Source organism: Bidens hawaiensis, unplaced genomic scaffold, assembly GCF_021521415.1.
Source record: "Bidens hawaiensis isolate Kalapana, Puna unplaced genomic scaffold, B.hawaiensis_p1.1 tig00024866_1, whole genome shotgun sequence".
Taxonomy (NCBI): Eukaryota; Viridiplantae; Streptophyta; class Magnoliopsida; order Asterales; family Asteraceae; genus Bidens; species Bidens hawaiensis.
In genome coordinates, this window is record NW_027493949.1 from 175,190 (window position 1) to 197,654 (window position 22,465).

Below are 22,465 nucleotides of genomic sequence, written 5' to 3' on the forward strand. Positions count from 1 at the left end.
GAAAGGGGCGGGATGGCGACAAGAGAGAAAGGGCGAGACGGCGGAAAGGAATTATTATTATTAGTAAGTAATATAAAAATATATAATTTATTCAATGTTAAATTTACAAAGATTAATAATCAAATTTTAAATCATAAAAAGAATCGGATTCGAAAACGGGTACCTGGGTCGGGTCGGATTTGGGCAGATGTCACAAACTAGGTGTGGAAATCTTGGGTTCAAGTAACACATACGATAAGATTAAAAAAATCGCCGATCTGACAAAAAAGAAGAAATTACGATGCATCAAAATATAATAAATAAAATTTAATAGATTTAGTATAATAGACAAGTATGAAAACACTAACGATTACAAATATAAAGTAATGTGTTTTATTTTGTTTTTAAACGCGTAATACATGCTCTCATTATGCTCTTAACCATCACCATACACCATAAAACATAACATGTTTTTTCTGCTTTTAATTAACATGCTTAAACTTAAACACCTCTGTCGAGGGTATTCATATCACTTATTCAAACATATTTTAATATAAGTATATTACAGTATTGTAAATTTAAATATCTATTATTAAAACCTACAAGTATAAACATTTTTACGAAATTTTAATAAAAAACTTTTGTGTTAGTTAAAGAGCCATTTTCTCCACAATGGATTATGCTCGCTAACGTGATGTCCTGTTCCACGAGCGACGCCCATTATTCTTGAATAATCAAAATATGATTACTTACTTTAATTTAAACCAACAAGCATATTGTCAAAGGCATATCATGTTAGGCCACCTACGAACGGGGTGAGTGTATCGGTTTCGTTTGTAACTACGAGTCATTGATTTCATCTTAATGAAAGCACGTTAAGAAAGTGTTGATGATGTTAGTGTTATCAAATATCATAATTTTATTGAGTTTTTACTTAATATTGAAGAAAATTTAGAATCAACATATTGCAAGTTCGAAGGTGTGGACTACACCCATGTACAAGTCTATTTGTTTTTAAACGTAGAAGTCTATTTTTACCCTAACATCTTCAAACTTAGTTCAAGTTCCACGGGCCAACACCCTTCAAAGGGTCAAAGACTCTTAAGCCCCTAGAAAATTACGAAACTATTAAAAATTGCTTTAAATTTGTATGTTTGATGAAAAATTGTATGAGATTCAAGCATCAGTAATAGCTAAGATTAACAACCGGTTAATCGATGAGACAACGACCGGTGGAAATTATTTTGTTTGCAATTTTATTGATGTAACCAAATAACTACCAGCCACTTTAACGGCTAACTAACATACTCTTTCACTAAAAGTTATGTCGTTTCAACAAATGTGTTGATGGTTCCCTAACAATAAAACACAAGCCTTTCATCACTTTTTGGCATATGTTTTTTTCAATCAAAATAAATAAATAAAACACTTATTCTTGTTTTTATCTTTGAATTATTCAATTAAAGATTTCAAAGCGCTACCAAAGTATTTTATAATGAAAGTGAACATATACGATAGGGCCATAAGCAAGCCCCTAATGTACATGGAGCGGTCCAAAGTTTAAACCATGGACTCGAGAAATACTATATTTTTGTGTACATAAGCTCCAAATTAGTTGTTTATGCACCCTTTAAAGATATGCAATAGTAACCGGAAGCCTATGCGACTAAAAGAAACATACACCTTTTAGGGTACATTCCTAGGAATTTGTTGATGCGCTCCCTAAAGATATGCAAGAGTAGTCATAAACCAGTATGACTAGACACAAACTAGATATACGAGATTATAAAATATTTCAAAATGTCTATTCATGCAACAATGGTAATAAACAGGGAAACGATATTAACCTTGTTGTTAAACACCTATATATTTATCCAAATAACATAATTATAGAATGATAAGCTTAGTGAGTTGTTTGATCTAAAAATCAACTTTAACCGGACAATTTCAAATTACCACATTATTACATGTAGTTATGAAAAAATAAATCAAACACGTCTAAAGCAAAATTCATATATTTATTCGAACTTGTATAACCGTATTATACATCTACGAAATATTAAAAACAAATATTAGCCTAAAAATACAGGATTTTAATCATTAAAATACGAAAAAAGAAAAAAAAACATTGCATGTAACCAATTAATACACGTGGCCCCAGCGCAAAACTAGCACCCTAGTGTGCGATGAATAAAATTTATCTTTTTCTTTTAAAGATGGTCCTCATTTATACTTAGAAAATAGATAAGATATTATTACATCTCTTTTATACTATCTTAATATATATATTTGAAATACAATATTTGTCTATGATATTTATATTTTCTTGGAAAAGAACTTTTATTAAAATATCTAATTTATTTGAACGGCATTCAAATATCTAATTAAAAAAATAAATAAGAAATACAGTTAAGTCTGTTTTAACTTATTTAATTATTTAAAAATATAAATGTTTTATATCCGGGGTCGGTATCCAGCTAGCCTCGACTTGAAATGATAAAAGTCTCAAATGAATTCTGAATTAGTATATAGTTTAAAAGTTCTGAGTTTCAGTTATAAAAAAATATTAAAATGAACCAATTTATCAATTAAAAATGTTAAAAGAAACAAAACTTTAAACGAAAAGTACAATTCGTTTAGCAAAAAAGAAGATGCGTTTAATCTAACCATTCCTTCCTATTAACATAAAAGTTAGTTTCTTGTCCTTTATAATGTACAATGAACCCCTCTCTTAGCATATTTGAATTTGGTTATATTACAATTTAAAACACTAAGCTTCTATAATATACACTCAGTTTTGATATAACACATGTTTCAACCATTTCTCTACAATTCCATTCTCTGTACCAAACAGCCCCTAAATGCTGACCTAAAATCCTAAATAAAGCAATAAACAGTACACCCTAAAAGGCTAAAGCAAAAATCATATTATTTTGAGATAATAATAAGTGGGGTGATACCCCATTATCTATCATGAAAAAAAGTTGGTAATCCTGCTATCCATACAATGTGATTTCCGGTGACGTGGACCAATAATAAACCGCTCACGATCTCATTTGTACCCAACTTGTCCTGTTGTTACTAATTGTAACATTACATTACATTACATTACATTAGAGGTGCACAAACCGGTTTTTTTAAAAAAACCGGTTCGGTTATTAACCGGACCGGTTTTTTTTTTGCCCGAAAAAAAACCGGTTCGGTTAATAACCGGTTTTTTGCTGTCAAAACCCTAACCGGTTAGGACCGGTTTAGAAACCGGTTAGAACCGGTTAATAAACCAGTTTTTTTTATTAACCGGTTTTTTTTATTAACGGTTTTTTTTTTTTTTTTTTTTTTTAAATTTCGCGGTTTCAAATACGAATATTTGTTTTTTATATTTTGTACTTAATGAAGACCATTATTTTTTCACAGTATAAACAAACCGGTAACTACAAGGCAAAACGGACTGACCGAAGCCATTCTTTGCTTTCGTTGTTAGGGTTCTTTGCTTGGAAGATGAGTATGAGTGTGTGTTGGTGAATGTGTTTTCAACAAACCAAAGATTAAAAACACATAACTTTCATTTATAGTTTTTACATTAAAAATACAAACATTAAATCGTTATCGCATATTCGTAACTCAAAAATACAAACATTAAATCATTAACACTGAAGAAATCTCTGCCAAGAACTGTTGTTCATGATTTAACTCAAAAATACAAACATTAAATCGTGAACTAGCAGATGCTCCTGTTGTTCCCAATCGCAGTTTGTTCATGATTTGCCTCCATGTTTGCTGTTTCTTTAACTAAATTAGAAAAATCCAAATCAACAAGTAAATAAGAGCACATATTAGGAAAAAGAATGCTTAGACACGATTACATGAACAACTTGCTGTTTCTTACTCATGATTTGCCTCCATGTTTGCTGTTTCTTTAACTAATTTTCTTCGCTATCCGATCCCGAGCTAACTCTTAGGTAATCGTCGTACGCGGCTTCTTCATCGGTCATTGGTTGAGTGTGTCCTTCGTTGACCTCGTCTTCATACAAGCCCGCTTCATACTCCATTTCCCCCCTCGAGTGAGCGTTGATGTTGTGCCCTATCTAAAGAGTCCAAGTAATCCTTGTAGCAAATCGACATCTCTATAGCTGGTGCAGTGAGTCGAGTCCTCCTAATCGATATAACCCTGCCAGAAACAGAAAAAGCAGACTCCGAAGCCACCGTGGAAGCTTGGACCGTTAGTAAATCTTTGGCCATGGCGGCGAGGATCGGAAACTCATCCTCCTTACCTCTCCACCAAGCCAGCAAATCAAGACTTCTAAATTCATCCGGAGTCATGTGTTTCACAAAGTTGGTACCACCATACCTTCCAAGTTCACTGCTTGGGGTGTTTACCTTTTGACGTTTACCGGCGTCTTCCCAAATCATGTAGTACATCCCCATTTCAAGGTCGGTTTGGGATTGGGATTGGGCAACAGCTCTTAACGAGTCATGAATTTGGGAAGACGACCCGTATTTTGTAAGGTAGACATCATACATGTTTGACAAGGTGGTGTTGAAAGCATTCTTTAAAGTTTGGCTATAATAGGGGTTTTGATCGTCGTTTAACCCTAGCTCATCACAAATTTTTTCTATTAAAGCTTCAACACCACCAACATTGATGCAAGGGTTTAACGCAGCAGCACATGTCAAAACAGCGGGTAGTTCTTGAAAATATTTTCTAAATTTTTCTTTCATTTTTACACCCATATCAAAATAAGGTGCACCCCTACAATGAAGTTCACTCAACTTTGTGCATATGACAGCAATTTTTGGTAAAGCAATGGGGCTTGTTGGATAGTAAACCCCGGATAAACTAGTTGTGCAAGATTTAAAAATTTGAAGGACCTCCATAACGATCTCAATCAATAACCAGTTTCTAGGATCGTACGGTGCACATTTACCCCTACTTGACAAAATTTGATGAAACGCAATTAATGATTCTTTTTGTTGGATGGCTTTCTCAAACATATTACAAGTCGAGTTCCATCTTGTTGGACAATCCCAATTTGGCCCCAACCATTGACAATCAGCTTCTACACAAAATTTTTTGTATCTTGAAAATGTTTTATTGTTGCTAAAAACATCTCGTAACATTCTTTTAAAATTGTTTCTTTGCGTTTCGATCACGTTTAACCCATCTTGCACGGCCAAGTTGATAATATGTGCAATGCATCGGCTATGAAAAAACGCTCCATCACAAATAGGTTTATACTTTAATTTTAAATGGCCAACCGCGGCCGTATTGTTGGACGCGTTATCAAACGAAATTGAAAAGATTTTATGTTCAATCTTGTATTGTCGAATGACTTTATCCAAGATTTGAAAAATATTTCTACCCGTGTGCGGGTAATCAAACAATTGAAACGCAACGGTTCGTTTCATCATTTGCCACGACTCGGGTCAACCCAATGAGCCGTCACACAAATGTATGAGTCGGGCGAACCATGAGGTACCGACCACACATCCGTTGTTAAGTTTACACTAGTTTGTAAGTTTGAAAAGTATGAAATTAGTTCGGATTTAGCGTTTTTCCATGCTTTAAGACAATCTCTTCTAAGGGTCGAACGACTTACGTGTTGGTAGCGTGGTTGAACATAGTTTCGCATCATCTCCGTGAATTGAGGGTTGTCGAAGTGGTTGAAAGGAAGTGTTTGTTGAATCACAAAGTTTGAAAACTGTTGACGTACCGCTTCAACGTCGTACGTAAACACCGCTCCTTGATTCGTCATCTCCGGCTGCGAACTACTTCCCGATTCGTCCTTCAAGGCCTTGCAAAAGGGCCTTTGTACATGCGCTTTTAAAGTGGAGTTTGCATCTTTGCCATAAAACTTCAAACAATGTTTGCATCGAGCTTTTTGGCTACCGTTAGACATTTCGCATAGGTCGAAATGTTGCCAAACATCATGGTTTCGTTTCGTGGGGATGACCCGAACGACCATTTCTCCCGTGTTCGAGGCACCCATGTTGACGGATGAAGCAGCACTTTGGGAGGCCATGATAATCGACTACGAAATAAGAGTGGTATACTCGAGTATGAAATAAACGACTACGAAATAAGAGCGTATGGAGTGGTAATGTGGTATAATTGAGCGTGAGATAACAAAATAATCGCGTATGAAATAAACGTTTAGAGCGTTTGGAGTTGTATAATCGAGTGTGATCTAACCAATACCCAACCTAAACTATATATAGATGTTTGTGGGGGTAAAATGGTAAAAAAAAAAAAAACGGTCCAAAAACAAAAAAAACAGTCATATAGCCGTTATAAACCGGTTTTTTTATAAACCGGTTAACCGGTTTTTCCATAACCGGTTAAAAAAAAAACCGGTTTTTTCATTAACCGGTTCGTTAACCGGTTTTGGATATAGAACTTGTAACCGAAAGACGAACCGGCGGTTTCTAAACCGTTTAAACCGGTTTTTAAAAAACCGGTTTTCGTAAAAACCAGTTTCCGGTTTAAACCGGTAAACCGGTTCCCCAACCGGTTTTTTTTTGCCATCTCTTACATTACATTACATTACATTACATTACGTTACATTACATTACGTACTCACCAAGTTGCATTCTTTCCCAGTGCCACTTACCACCACCATCATATACACTTACAAATTTCACCTTTTGTTGTTTTGTTTAATTCAGTTTTGGTTAATTAATTTAAGGGTGTGAATCGAATTGAACATGGCGCTTTGTGGGTTTGCGTTTCCGGCACACGTGGACAACCGGTCGGTTAATTCTCGTACGCCTGTCTTCCAGCAACATTGCTTATTTGGAAGAGATCTGCAGCACCGACACACTTTGCATAAACCTTTAAATCAGGTTCGATTGGTTTCGGTTAATCGTTTCTGTTTATTCGGTTAGTTTGTCGGTTTGGTTAATTTCGGTTAATAACCAAAAAACAAATTTGGGCTAAAATATTTGCTTAGAAATGAAATACATGAAATGGAGTTAAAAAAGCTATAAATATATGAAAATATAAATGGTTCGGTTCAGTTAATATCGGAACCGAGGGTACAAAGAAACTGATAATCAACTTTCGGTTAATTCTAGTTAGGTTTTGTCGGTTTTTGGTTAACAATTCGGTTATTGTTCACCCCAGTTCGATACATTTCAATTCCATGATTTTTCTCTTTAAAAAAAAATAAATAATTTTATACTTTAATTTTATAAATAATTAATAGGTTATATATAGTTGTTACTTGTTACAAACGGGCAACAAGTTGCATCTGTGGGTGCTTTTTGGATAGCAAAACTAAGTGTTTTAAAAATTACATTAATAGATGTTTGGGTCATAAAATTAGTAGTTTAGTACTCATGAGTTTATTTGGTTTGTTATGAATTCTTATTCGGTTTGATTGTTTGTGGACAGTCGAGTAAAAGAGTTGGAGTTGTTCAAGCAACACTGTCGGAAAGAAGCGAGTATCACTCGCAGAGACCTCCTACTCCGCTTTTGGACACCATCAATTACCCGATTCACATGAAAAATCTCTCCATTAAGGTATACATTTAGCAATTTCATACACGGACCTGTTACTATGACAAGAAACAGACACGGAGTTAAACAAGTGTGGGTTTGAGCATAACATGTTTCGTGTCTTAAACAGGTCGACACGTCTAAGAAACGATTAAATTTGTGGCCAAACAAGTTAAACACATGTTAACCTGTTTAAATTTTTATTGTTTTTCAAAAAGTATATATGGCAATATGGCATATGCCTTAGTTACCTTACACTTAAGAGTTAAGACTTTTATGAACTTTTGGCAACTTTTGTTTTATTGCATATGTGATATTTGTTGTGTCCTTAAATAGGCCGTGTTGTGTAACCTGTTTCTAAACACGTTTTTTGTTCATGTTTGGGAAGAATGACACGATTAGTTATCGTGTCGTGTATGTGTGCAGCACTAGGTAATCTTGTCTTATTGTGTCGTATCTGACCTGTTTGCCAGCCCTAAAATAAATAACTAAAATAACTTACGCGGTTTACACTATAAAGGGTAAGATTGAAATCACTTAACTTAAACCTTAAATCATTATCTTAATTTTGGATTTAAATCATGCTTTGTTTGACTGTAAAGTCAAAGCAAGTCTCTAAACCATGTAAGTCACTGATACATGCAAAGATACAGATACCATTTGGGTTAAATATTGAAATCACTGATAAAGGGTAAGATTGAAATCACTTCTGTTAAAGATGTTTTGAGTCTACATCTCCAATTTCAACAGTTTCTTTATAATCTGATATAGGAACTGAAACAACTAGCCGATGAGCTGCGATCTGATGTCATCTTTAACGTTTCTAAAACCGGCGGTCATTTGGGTTCAAGCCTTGGTGTAGTGGAGCTCACAGTGGCTCTTCATTACGTCTTCTACTCGCCACAAGATAAGATCCTTTGGGATGTTGGTCATCAGGTAATAGATTATAGAATATAAATAAATGATTGTGCTTCGAATCTTGAATTTGAATTAAAATAAGTATACGTTTTTGTAGTCTTACCCGCATAAAATATTAACGGGAAGAAGAGACCGAATGCATACCATCAGACAAACAAACGGGCTAGCGGGCTTCACCAAACGCTCAGAAAGCGAGCACGATTGTTTCGGCACGGGCCACAGCTCCACCACCATATCAGCAGGGTTAGGTATGGCTGTGGGTCGGGACTTAAAAGGCGGAACAAACGATGTAATTGCCATTATTGGTGACGGTGCAATGACTGCCGGTCAAGCTTATGAAGCCATGAACAACGCGGGCTATCTAGATTCAGACATGATCGTTATCCTTAACGACAACAAACAAGTCTCGTTACCAACTGCAACACTTGACGGGCCCATACCGCCCGTTGGAGCTTTAAGCAGCGCTCTTAGTCGGTTACAATCTAACCGCCCGCTTAGAGAGCTTCGTGAAGTTGCCAAAGAAGTTACCAAACAAATTGGTGGGCCCATGCACGAACTTGCTGCTAAAGCTGATGAATACGCCCGTGGTATGATTAGTGGGTCTGGATCGACCCTGTTTGAAGAACTCGGGTTGTATTACATCGGCCCCGTTGATGGTCATAGCATTGATGACCTTGTTGCCATTCTTAAAGAGGTTAAGAGTACTAAAACAACCGGCCCGGTTTTGATTCATGTTATTACTGAAAAAGGTAGAGGGTATCCTTATGCTGAGAAGGCTGCTGATAAATATCATGGTAATAAACTAATAAGTTAATAATCAGTTTTTAATGTTTAGGTTAACAAGTTCTGTTTCTGATAATTTGAAATCAATGTAGGTGTGGGGAAGTTTGACCCGGCAACTGGGAAACAGTTTAAGTCAACCACACCAACTCAGTCTTACACAACTTACTTTGCAGAGGCGTTGATTGCGGAAGCTGAGGTGGACAAAAAAGTTATTGGTATTCATGCTGCAATGGGTGGTGGGACTGGGATGAATTTGTTTCAACGCCGGTTCCCGAACCGGTGTTTTGATGTCGGGATTGCTGAACAGCATGCGGTTACTTTTGCTGCGGGTTTGGCATGTGAAGGGCTTAAACCATTTTGTGCGATTTACTCGTCCTTTTTGCAAAGGGGTTATGATCAGGTGGTGCATGATGTGGATCTGCAGAAGTTGCCTGTGAGATTTGCAATGGACCGGGCTGGGCTTGTGGGTGCGGATGGCCCGACACATTCGGGCTCGTTTGATGTTACTTACATGGCGTGTCTCCCGAACATGGTGGTCATGGCTCCTTCTGATGAGGCCGAGCTTTTTCATATGGTGGCAACCGCGGCTGCCATTGATGACCGACCTAGCTGCTTTCGGTATCCACGTGGCAACGGGATTGGCGTCCCCTTGCCACCTGGCAACAAAGGCGTTCCTCTCGAGGTACTTCAAACTATTCAAGTTATAAACTTAAAAATTATCATTACAGTAATTAATGAAATTCTTTTATTAATAGATTGGGAAAGGTAGAATAATGATTGAAGGAGAGCGGGTTGCGCTACTAGGGTACGGGACAGCGGTTCAGAGTTGCATGGCTGCAGCCGGTTTAGTACGAGAATGGGGCTTAAACATAACGGTTGCAGATGCTCGGTTTTGCAAACCATTGGACCATAGTCTCATCCGGGCCCTTGCAAAGACACACGAGGTCTTGATCACGGTTGAAGGAGGATCAATAGGCGGGTTCGGTTCACACGTGGCTCATTTCATGGCACTAGATGGTCTTCTTGATGGAAAACTGAAGGTAACTTATTAGTTATTCCTTTAGCTTTATATGTTAACTGTCATGCAGCAAACTGTATAACTTTGATGTGGTGCATATGCAGTGGAGACCATTGGTTCTTCCGGACCGTTACATTGACCATGGTGCACCTGATGACCAGCTAGCTGAGGCCGGGCTGACTCCATCGCATATAGCCGCGACTGTATTTAATGTACTTGGGCAAACAAGGGAGGCTCTGGAGGTTATGTCATAGATACCCAACATGTGTTAAAAGTTTCAACAGTGTAGTCTTGTGTAAAAAGTCAACTGAATTGGTTTGGGTTTGTAAAGTTATGGATGGATGGTTTTGTTGAAACCAGTATTCCTTAATGCCCTTCAAATAACCCGACCCGATTTCAGTAATTAAATTGTTCACTTATAAGTAAATGGTATGGGTCAATACTAAAAGGCCCGTTTTAAAACCCGAATGATTAAACTGGAGACCCGATAAACAGTACAATGGGTATGTATACAACAGTTTCTTTTTTTGCTTTATGTTTGTTATTGTTTTAGTATGCTCAATTATACTTCTAATAAATGATAAGTGCATGAATGTATATGCATCTATATATAACAATATGGTGCTGTTTGTTTTTCAGAGGTAAAATGTCAGAAGACTGCGAAACCACATCTGCCAACATCTGTAGCAGAAGAGGTGGACCAAAACTCTGCAGTCTGCAACAAGAAGACTGTTTGTTTTTTAATATCTGCAGACTGCTAAAATAAGCTGAAATTTAAATAATTAAAGAAAAATAAGTAGTATAAACGATGATGGTTCGGGTGAAATATATGACTCAAAAATCTTCAAATACCATCATCTATAAATATCAAAAGAAACTAAAACTTGAAATTCATCAATGATTTAATAATCACTATAAAGAGGCTCAGACCTATCGAAACATTGGTGCAAAAGGTTCAAAGTGCCATGGCTGCAAGGGTACCTGCCATCCTGCATTTTTGCCACGCCAGGCACATATCCTGAGCTGATGTTAACTCGAACAACATTAGATCATCACAGCCACAAACCTGATTTCATATTTCAAACAACCATCCAAAAAACCCAAATCAAATGTCAATTGACATCGACAGAGGCGGCAACCGGCGTCAGAAACCGTGGATTTAAAAGCCATCACTTCCCCACACCGGAGTACAGCCACCACACCGAATCCGGTAACAATCAGAGGTCATAAACCCTAGATTTAACAACCGTAATTTCCCAACATCGGAGAGCTGCCACCACCACACGATCGCTGCCTAGGGTTCGTAAATCAAACCCGGTAACAATCAGCGATGATGGCGGCAATCGATAGAAAAACACAGCCATAAACAAAGATTACGGTGACAACAAATGAAAAGAATAAAATGAAGAGTGAAGAATTGCTGGTGGAGTCATCAGTAGCAACTTGGCTCATCACTTCTGGGAGAAGAGGTTAAAGAAGTAATAATACCAACACTTCTGGGAGAAGAGGGCGCGCAGACGTTTTTTAATGAAACGAAAAACAAACACACTGCAGAGCCCAACGTCTGCGCGCCCTCTTCTCAGTGCAGACAAAAGAGGTGGAGAAGTCCTTCTGAGGAAAAACAAACAGCACCTATATCTCTATTATACCCCTCAAGCTAGATGTATGCAACAATGTGTAGATTGAAGCAACGTATAGCTAATCGAGTGAACGATAAAAGTGATAAAACCCTTATATCAAAACTATAAGACTTTCGTGCGAGAACCATGGATCCAATATGAAATGCAAGTTAAATTTCAAGGTGTTTTGTATCCCTTGGATATTACATAATTGATTACTAAGTATGTAGCTCCATTGTTACACCGGAGTGATGGGAGACTGGTAAGGGTATATGTAAATCATTAAACACAAATGAATTATCGAATCTGGACAACAAAGTGTTAAAGAACACGATATTCGACCTGGCACTAGAGCAGTAGAGCGGGCAACAACATAATGTTTCCTAGAATTTTAACCGATGAGGCTGAAACAAAGAAAGAAACATTAAATCGTAGTTGAGTGATGATCATCTGGGCAGCTATCTATTCGGCATCTACATAGGCATGAATATTAAGGCTAGACGCTCTATATATAGTCAACTCATGAGAGATTGTACTCTTAATAATACTTTTGACTCTAATCTAGTGACAATCACTAGGTTTATGAAGATACGAGAAAATCTAACTAATTGTGAAGACCATGTATTGTAGAGCACTAATGGTACTTTAGTAAATGGTCATTCATAGTTACACCATAGTATCATGAAAACATAGACCATGCGATGCAAGAGTATCTCTAAGTACCTTTGCTAAAGACCTCCCTATCATGAAGAATATCGCTAGAGCAAATAAAACATGTGCCCCAAAGAATAACCCCAATCAAATTAGTCACAAAAATTAGAGAGAGCTTCTTGTAATTGCCATCCACATATAGAAGAATGTATAAAGTAACCAAATTCCGAGAATCTTTATCTTTAAATACTATTAAAGCAATACAATTGTACACATGACCTTCTTCTAGGCTATCTACATGTACAATCCAGTCAGCAATTTTCCATTCACATATTCTCTATTAGGCTGCCACGTGTCATGTTGACCAAACACCCTATATTAAAACCTTAATAATTCATAGTTTTTCACCTTAAACATATTTTTCTCTCTTTCTCTATTAGCCGGATCTCTTTTCACCCTCTCATATATTCCGGCTACTCTAGATCTAGATATGTATTATCATTTTCCGGTAAGTTTATATTTTATAATAAACTTTCGATTGTTGATATATGTATTTCCGGCAACATTATATTTTCTTTCGGTTATTGTTTCATCTAACCTTTTTATCTTTATTTTCATTGTCAACTGATTTTATTAAAATCAGTTTAAGTTGTAAATCAAAAACAGCGATGAAGCTAATATGTGGACGTATTTACGTTTTTCCGGTAAGTTTTTTCGGTTAGTTTTTCCATTAAGTTTTTCCGGTAATGTCTTATACCTATAACAATGGTTATTTTATATTTATTTGAAATTTTATATTTTTCTTTCCTCTCATATATTCCGGCTAATCTAGATCTAGATTTGTATTAATCGTTTTCCGGTAAGTTTATATTTTATAATAAAATTCCGATTGTTGATATATGTATTTCCGGCAACATTATATTTTTTTCCGGTTATTGTTTCCTCTAACATTTTTATCTTTATTTTCATTGTCAACTGATTTTATTAAAATCAGTTTAGGTTGTAAATCAAAAACGGCGATGAAGCTAATATGTGGACGTATTAACGTTTTTCCGGTAAGTTTTTCCAGTTGGTTTTTCCGGTTAGTTTTTCCGTTAAGTTTTTCCGGTAATGTCTTATACCTATAACAATGGTTGTTTTATAACTTTCAGGTTATTTTCATTGTCATTTCAATTTCTTTCCACTTTGTTTTTTGTATTCTTTCTAATTGTAATCTAATTTTACTATAATCTATATAGGTTCTACATCAAACTCTAAGATTCAATTGGCATGTTGAAGGTTTTGAGATGTACGAAAATATTGTTGATTTATTTCCTTATCAGAACTAATATGATAATTATTCCGATTACATCCATTGGTAATTCTTACGGATTTGTTTTTTAATAGTTAAGTATATCTAACATTAATTTATTCTTAATAATTTCAGTTTATGGCTGCCCAACTTGGTAGATTGGCTAATTGCATGAAAAAAGTATTTGATTGAGAGTAGATTGATTGTGTTTGTTTTGGTCATTATGATTGTATTTTAGTTAACCCGTTTTTTAATTTCTCTTGGTTTTTAATTTGTAAAGTATTGATATTTTCTTGTATTTGTTTGTTAGTTTTTTTGTAGTATCGTCATAATACAATGTTAAAGTTTGTTAAATTTGAATTGTTATGTTAATTATTCAATTTTGAAGTTAAAAATCTCGCATTAAAAGTTTTCCAATCTCAAAATTCTTTCCAACCTTTTTTAGAATTCCATTAAAGTACCAATTAATTGTTGCACGATTCTATTTGAATTTTAATTCGAATTCAAGATTATATAATCAATTTTAATTATGTCAAATTATTGGTTAAAATAAAACCCTATTAGTTCTTAAATTATTCAAATTTATAATTCATGTAAGATTATAATAATTTATAAATACGACATTTGCATTTCAATAAATTTATATGATGTTACATATATATAACATTTTAAATATGTTACACCCGTGTGTAACATGGGTACTAATGTACTATCCTATTTCTATTAATTGTAAACATGTTTTGATTGTTAACATGTGTGGATGTTATTGAAAATTTCTATCAATTTTAAAAGTGTTTGTCATTCTTTTTTTTAATATACTTTTTACGTAAAACTTTTTCCAGTTTTTTTACCGAATTACCTATTAAAATAAAATTAATGATTTCAATTGATATTTAAATTTTAAATGAAGATAGTCATTTAACTTATCTTTAAAATTTTACTTAAAAGACAAGTCTTTGTTACTTAAATTTTGCTTAATATTGATGACATAATTAATAAGATTAAATACGTATAAAATTATAGATTTTTTGATGCCTAAATATGTTCCAGCATTATTACCGAATTCCAGCATTAATGATTTCAAATACGTAGCCTGACCAAAATATAAGTATTATATTTGTTTCTTAATATTCTTAATTAATAAATAACTAACATTCATAACATATTTATTTCCAATTCAATACGAAATTTGACTAATTACTAACTAACTTTTAAAGCATTCCATATTTTTCAATGTCAACCAACTTTCCATTTGTTTATATTTGATCATTTTTAATTACGCCTAAATGTTAAAATTAACGTCTAAAAATAAACCCCCAAATTAATAATTTCAATCTTTTATTCGAAATTCAAATTAGAATCATCATTATAAGTTACTTTTAAGTTACTAAAAGTATAATAAGTTGTTGCTTAAATACGAAATTTAAATAAATCATTTCGAATTTATATTTAAATTTCAAATTTTAAATAGTCACTATAATTGCTTAATTTATAGTTAATAGTCATAACATAATTAAACCCGATTAATACGGAATTTTATATATTAAAACAAACTTTTAAAGCTTTCCATAATCTTCAATCTCAACAAACTTTTCATTTTTTTATATTTGACCATTTTTATTATGTCTGAATGTCAAAATTAAATTCTAAAATAAACCTCCTGATATCGATGTTTCAAAAATAAAATACATTTCCATAATTTTTATTTTTTGAAGTTGACTAATTAACCATTTTTTTTAATATTTTGTAATTATTTCGAAACGTGCTGTGTTAATTTTAAAAGAGTATCAAATTTGTTCGGTATGAATTCGTGTCGTCACAAGTTATTTTTAAGTTATACTATGTTTTTAACTAAAAAGACATATTCATTTTTCAGTTATAAATCATTTCATAACCAAATTTGACAAAATATGAATATATAAATTAAACTGAAACTTACACACTTTAATATTCAAATTTAATATTAAGATTTATTTCGTAACCAAATTTGACAAAATATGAATATTTAAATTAAACCGAAACTTACACACTCTAATATTCAAATTTAATAATCAGATTTAGACAAAAACTGACATCATAATTAATTCGATCACATCCTTACAAAGTTTATCTAAATCATCTATAAATAAAAATCGTGTAATAATTTTGTCAAATAACTTCTATTATTATCCGTATGATAATATAATCACTATCTCTATATAATTTTTATCATAAAATTCATTCTTTCATTCCAAGGATGTACATAGAGATTTATGATTTGTTTATAGTTTGTGAATTGTATTTGTACATTTATTTCTCTTATTAACAATACATTGAATTTGATTTTGTAGTTATTTTAGTTTTCTTCTTTGTAAGTATAAAAAATTACAACAAATTTCTTTAAATTTCGATTATTGCTTAATAAACAAGACGTTATGACTTCATATGTCATAATGTAGTTATTGATATATCTTTTTGACTTCATGGATTAAGTTATAAAGATGTTTTAAGTTAGCATTTTACGTTATTTGTTGTTGCATGTTATTTTGTTTTAATAAAAACAACAATGTAATACCTTATAATGAATGTAAAATTATTTGTTCTTATAAATATTACACTATCAATTCATTATTATTATTATCATCATCGTCGCTATATATACTCATATACAATTTTCACGCGTATGATATACAGGTTACTAGCCATTGAAAAATATTCAAATTTTACATTATTGTTTGAGTCTTTGTCTCTAATTCTTCCAACATTATACAAAGACATTTTTTAATATGTGACAACCTTTTTTCTAAAAACTATTTTTATACACATAAAATGTATAATAATATAGATATGAATGTTTTGTTTTAAAATAAATCAAACAGTAAGATTTGATTTGCAAATTATAGCTTATAATTAATAGTGTATAAATATATCAAAAACTTATTATAAAAGTCGTAAATAAAAATCATTATATAATATAACTCAATTTACGTATTACATGTTATATATATATTTTTTTACTTTTATAACTTTCATCCGTGTGTAACACGAGCTTTCGTTATTAAACATGTTATTATTTTAATGGTATATTTAATTTGGATTATATTGTTTTTATAATTTTTCAGGTGGTGAATCAACATGAGTTTCTTTTATTAGACTATTTGAAGAAGTTGATGGTAGTTTAATATGAAATAACATGTTTAGGTCTTTTGTTGATGTTTTTTTGTGGTTTGGTGTACACTAACTTATTTTAACCTTAAACTTTTAATATCTAGACATTGTAAATGGTTAACGTTTTGGTCCGAAAGTTATAGAAGTTTTGTGTGCTTGAATTTGTTGTTTAAATTTATTATGTTTGTTGACATGTTTTTCCACCCGTGTGTAACACGGGCTATAACCTAGTAAACAAATAAAGAGGTGTCAAAACACGCTAAGCAAATCATATTTTAAGTTAAGCGTATGTTTAAGTAATGGAATGAAGAGGGAATGGAATGAGAGAAGGAATGTAATGAACAATGGAATGAAATGGATTATTACCATTCCTTTGTTTTGTTTGGTTAACCTAAGAGAATGAAATGAATAATTACTTTATGTTGTTTAGTATAAAAAAAAATTGTATGAATGAAATAGAAACAATAAAAATATTCCTATCCCAAAATATATATTTTTACTATAAAAAAAACTAAAATGGCGACGGTGGTGGTAGCTCCGGCGACGAAAATGATGGTGGTGGCGGTCAGGCGGGGTGGTTTTGGTGGTGGGGGTGGCGGTGGTAGCATTGGTAGTGATGGCGATGGTAGGGTGGCGGCGACGGATGTGGTGGTCAGGAAGCGACAGTGGTGGTGGTGGTTATGGTAAGGTGGTGGTGGCAGCGCTGGTGGTAAGGTGGTGGTGGTGGCGGCGGTGGTGGGGGCGACGACGCCGGTGGCAGTCAGGTGATGGTGGTGGCGATGGTAGTGGTGGTGGTGGTTGTTAGGTGGTGGTGGTGTTAAGAAAGTATGTGAGGGAGGAATGGAATGAAAAAAAAGAGGGGGGGTGGGAAAGAATGATTTTTATGGAATGAGATTCCATGTGTAATGTATGATTCCATTACATTGAGCAACCAAACATCACTTTTTTCATTCCCACGTAATGAATTATTTCATTCCCCCTGTCATTCCTGCATACCAAACGTTACCTAAGTTTTTTAGTTTGACTACTAATATATTAATCGTTAAAATTATTTCAATCTTGCCACACACCACCACCAGCTGACGGCACCACCAACTACCACCGCCAATCATAAAGAGGTGTAAAAGACACACTAAGCAAATCATATTTAATCGTTAAAATGATTTCATTACTATTTTTATTTTATTCCTACGTCTTTATCTACCTATCAAACAACACAAAGTAATGAAACATTTTATTTCCACATGTAATCAAACATCTCAATAGAACGATAATTAATTTTTTTTTGAACAGCCAATTTCATTGAAACAACTAGAACAATCAACAAGCAAGATGCTCGTTGAACAAAAAAAACACCAGTTACACATACACTTACACAAACAACAAATTACAATACATCAAGATAGGGAAAATGAACACCAAGTTTCCCAATCTAACCCTTCTACTTTACCTCTACATTTTACCCAGTGAAAGCTAAGCCTCTTTATGTCCTCCTTGAGTCTATTAATTGAGACTCGATGATTGTTGAAGATTTCCGCGTTTCTCATCTTCCAAATGCACCAACAAGCTGTGAGTATTGCTGCTTGAATAGCTAGCCTTTTGTTTCTTTCTATCAACACAGGATAACCGGTGAGAGTTTAAAAGGTCACTAACCTCAAAAGAGAAAATCGGAGGAATTCTACACCACTCGCTTATAAATTGCCAAATAACAGTGGCAATCAAGCAAGAATATAATATGTGCTTTGCCGATTCCGTTCGATCTTGACACAAGGGGCATTGTTTAACTTCACCGATTGCATTCCTTTTTTGTAAGGCATCCGAAGTAACTATACGTCCCATCTCCACCTTCCAAGCAATAAGATTAACTTTACTTGGTACCCACTTGTTCCAATCCAGAACAAAATTATTCTCATTGATGGCACTAGATTGACATCGTAGGCGACAAGACTTTGTTGTAAAAATTCTTTCCTCATTTAGGTCCCAAACCCATCGATCCCTAACATCATTTAGAACAGTTCCGGGTAGTAAATCAAGACAGTCCCAAAACTCCGCTAATTCCTCCTGTGTACTCGGTTCGGTCCAACTCCAGACCCATCCTTCAATTGAGGAGCCATTACGTGTTTTATTCCGTATGCTACACCGTTTATTCCTTTCCAATTTGAATAGAACGATAATTAATTATCCATTTGATTCATTTATCTATTTAATTCCTTTTCCATAACCCATACCACCTAGGTTGCATCAAAAATTGTTTTAGCTCATACTAAAAAATAAATGAGCAAGTTGCAGCTAGGCTTGACTCGACTTTGAAAATTAAAAAGCTAAAAATTTTAAGTTTGAACTCAAAATCGAACCAACTAGTATAGTTTTAAAGTTTTGAAGGTTTTCTATGTTTTTGACCGATATAATAACATAAGTAATATTCCTAAAGTCTTAAAGAAATTTATATTATTTTTTGCATATATAAAATTAAAAGAGTATCTAATTAAAAACAGTTATGAAACATATCATAGTCTGCACTATGCAAATCAACCATTGCAATATTTTATTGTTGGCTTGTTGCATTATGACCTATTCAACTAAAATATTAAATATTTATAGTTGAATATATGATAACAAATGTAAACACGCACGGCTCCTTGCGATGACAATGTAGCGTTATTGTACGTGTCACGATAGACTCAAATGAATTGTGTATGAACCCATGGTGTCTGTTCTCACACACTACACCGTAAAATAATTATAAAAAGACTTTTTATAATATTACACTTTTTACACTTACTAGCATACAGCAATAACAATAATTGAGAGGATAAATATGCAAGAGAGCCAGCTGCCTAGCTCATTCACACACGCGACAAATGTCTTTCTAGAAAAAAAAGAGATAGCTCATTCATCAAATATATCAATCAACAGAAATTTTAATCGTTGGAGTTAACAGGTCTTCTTTAGCGTGTGTTCACAAATCGCAGCTATTAAACACCACAACTTCACACATAGGCGAATTCAGGGAGCTAGAAAGCCCTAATTTGTAGTGTAGATGATAACCCGATTTTCTTGTTTTAGTTTAAATGTCTATTCTCTAAAACTTTACGCCCAAGGCCCAAACCAATAAAATCTAATCGTAGTTGGTTAATTTTGAATTTTAAATGCATCGTACCATCCCGAATCAACTTTTGCTTCCCTGATACTGCTCCCAGTTCTCATAAATAACCGCCTCCTATCGTGTCGCCCCACCGCCACCACCGAATCATATTGTTCCGTACAATTTTTTTTTTTTTTTTTTTTGTGTTTGTCTCTGATTTCATAGACGTGTTCATAAATCAAGTTAGCTATAACTTAAACAAGCCGAACAAGTTAAAAGTGTTAAAATCATCTTAACTATACTTACAAGCTAGTTCAGCTTACTAGGTAATTGAATTATATGTTTGTTAATGGTAATATTAATCAAAGTTTATAAAGTGAATTCTATTTATACCATTAAAATTTAGACCATTAAAATAATAAGCGGACGACGTCATATTATCTAATCTGACTTGTTTTCAACTTATACAGTACTTTTTCTCCATTTTTAACATAAAAAATACTTTATGTTTAACATCTAGCTTGACTCGTCACATTTATATATTATGATTTAGGCGATGTGTAGTTATAAGGCTGAGGGGTGTGGGGGGCGCGAGAGGGGGCACGAGTGGGGGCTCCAGCCAATAATATTGTGACGTGTGGCAGAGAGAGAAACTTGATAAGATGGGTGTTGATTGTGGTGCTCGCGCCCCGGGCCCTGGTGTGGAGGGGCGCGAGCGGTTTTTTTTTAATTTTTTTATAAATGTATTAAAAAAACGTATTATTAAAAAAACTCATAAATTATTTAAAAAAACACACATTAATTAAAAAAACACATTAATATCTAAAAAAAATTAAAGTACTAAAAAAAACATTATTCTTATTCTTCGGCTTGGTCTTCTTCGATCAACCTCTTCCGGATACGTTCCTTTTGTTTTTCCATCAGCATTTGGTCGACCGGATTTAGGTTACTGAAGTCTCTTGTAAGGAAGTCCAAATCTCTCATTTTTTTTTTTCCTTTTTGTCATTAGAGACCACCTCCATGGAAGATGGGGTGATTTTGGGTTTTGGGTGTGGTATGTGATATTGGTATGTGATATTGGTTTTGGGTGGTATGTGATATTGGTTTTATAGAGAAAAATTTTTTTTTGTTTTAATAAAAATAAAGAGCCAACGGCTCTATTTCTAAGCCCCAACGGCTCTTCACGCATTCCCAGGCCAACTTTACGCCCATTTTCACCCGCTAGCCCTCTTGCGCCTGCCTTGGTCTGCGTGCTCGCGCCCCTCTCGCGCCTCGGTGGTGTGGTGCTCGCGCCCCGGGGCGCGAGCGGATGGGCTCACGCGCCCCCTCTCGCGCTCCACACCCCTCAGCCTAACCTTTTTATGGGGCGTTAGACACGTATTAGCCATGTCAGCAAGGACATCTTATGACAAAATATGTTGTAGCTTTATAACCTCCTTTTAATCATTTCATAATTACTATTGATTTATTTCAACTAATAAGATTTTTTTAATATAAATAAAAAATAAATAAACAGTACGATTTGAATGACGTCAGAGACTAAAATTGCACCCATAACGCCTTGGGGATAGTGTTTGAGACCGAGCCTTTATCACGCGTCACTACGAAGTTCTTATATTTTAAACACACATTTCAATGATTTCATTGAATTCTTGGTTTTTTTTCTTCTCAATCAATTTGACAACGAACGTCAATAAAAGCAAAAGCTTCTCTTTAAATAAATGTGTTCACACTCAAATGTGCGTTATGTCACGTCTATATGTTCATCACTTGTATTGATTATTCTTTTTGTTTAATTTATATTATGATCCATAATTGTTAGGATAGCATTTTAAACTTTACGTATCTAGTGTTGGAGTCAGAAGTTTGTTATTACTGTCTCGCTATCTTAAAGGTTGCATTACTAACTTTCTTGTATTTAATGTTGGAGCCCAACATTTCATTTGGGTGATTATAGAAGAATTTTTATTTTAAATACTCATTTTACATGTTGTGTAAGTTAAAGATCAAGTAAACACTGATACTTGAGTAGATGTTGGATCTAATAAAAAGTTGATTTCCTGTGTGAACTGTATGAATTGAATGAGAGTTTCATGCGGTGACATTTTGGAAAATAAGACTGTAGCATAATTACACAACTTAAGAAACAAATAATGTAATTTAATTATATTACTTGTTTCTTGAGTTATAGTGTAATTACGTTATAAACACGATTTTCACTTATTTGCTAAAATGTCACGGCCTCCAAATTTGTTTCAGTTCGCACGATTCACACTTTTTTTTGTTTGTAGGTTAATTTTACCCAACTTAATTAGTAGCCTGTTTATAAAAATTTGGTCAATTGACCCACGACCCTCTAGTTTCACTTATTTGCAATGTTCAAGGGTAGAAGTAACGCTCGTGGGTAAGTTATATAGGTTTCATATTTTTACGAAAGATATTCATGAAAAATCAACAGAATAATTCGTACGCAATCATA

General features: G+C 34.0%; 1 protein-coding gene across 1 annotated transcript; it reads left to right on the forward strand.

The window, feature by feature from the left end:
* Positions 1–6,548: 6,548 nt before the first annotated feature.
* On the forward strand, positions 6,549–10,726 carry LOC143570265 (putative 1-deoxy-D-xylulose-5-phosphate synthase, chloroplastic). The gene is made up of 7 exons (XM_077055950.1): positions 6,549–6,819; positions 7,370–7,498; positions 8,246–8,410; positions 8,490–9,186; positions 9,268–9,857; positions 9,931–10,215; positions 10,298–10,726. Exons 1-7 carry the CDS (start codon positions 6,682–6,684, stop codon positions 10,445–10,447), a joined length of 2,154 nt encoding a protein of 717 aa, XP_076912065.1. The 5' UTR covers positions 6,549–6,681; the 3' UTR covers positions 10,448–10,726.
* The last annotated feature ends 11,739 nt before the right edge of the window (positions 10,727–22,465 follow it).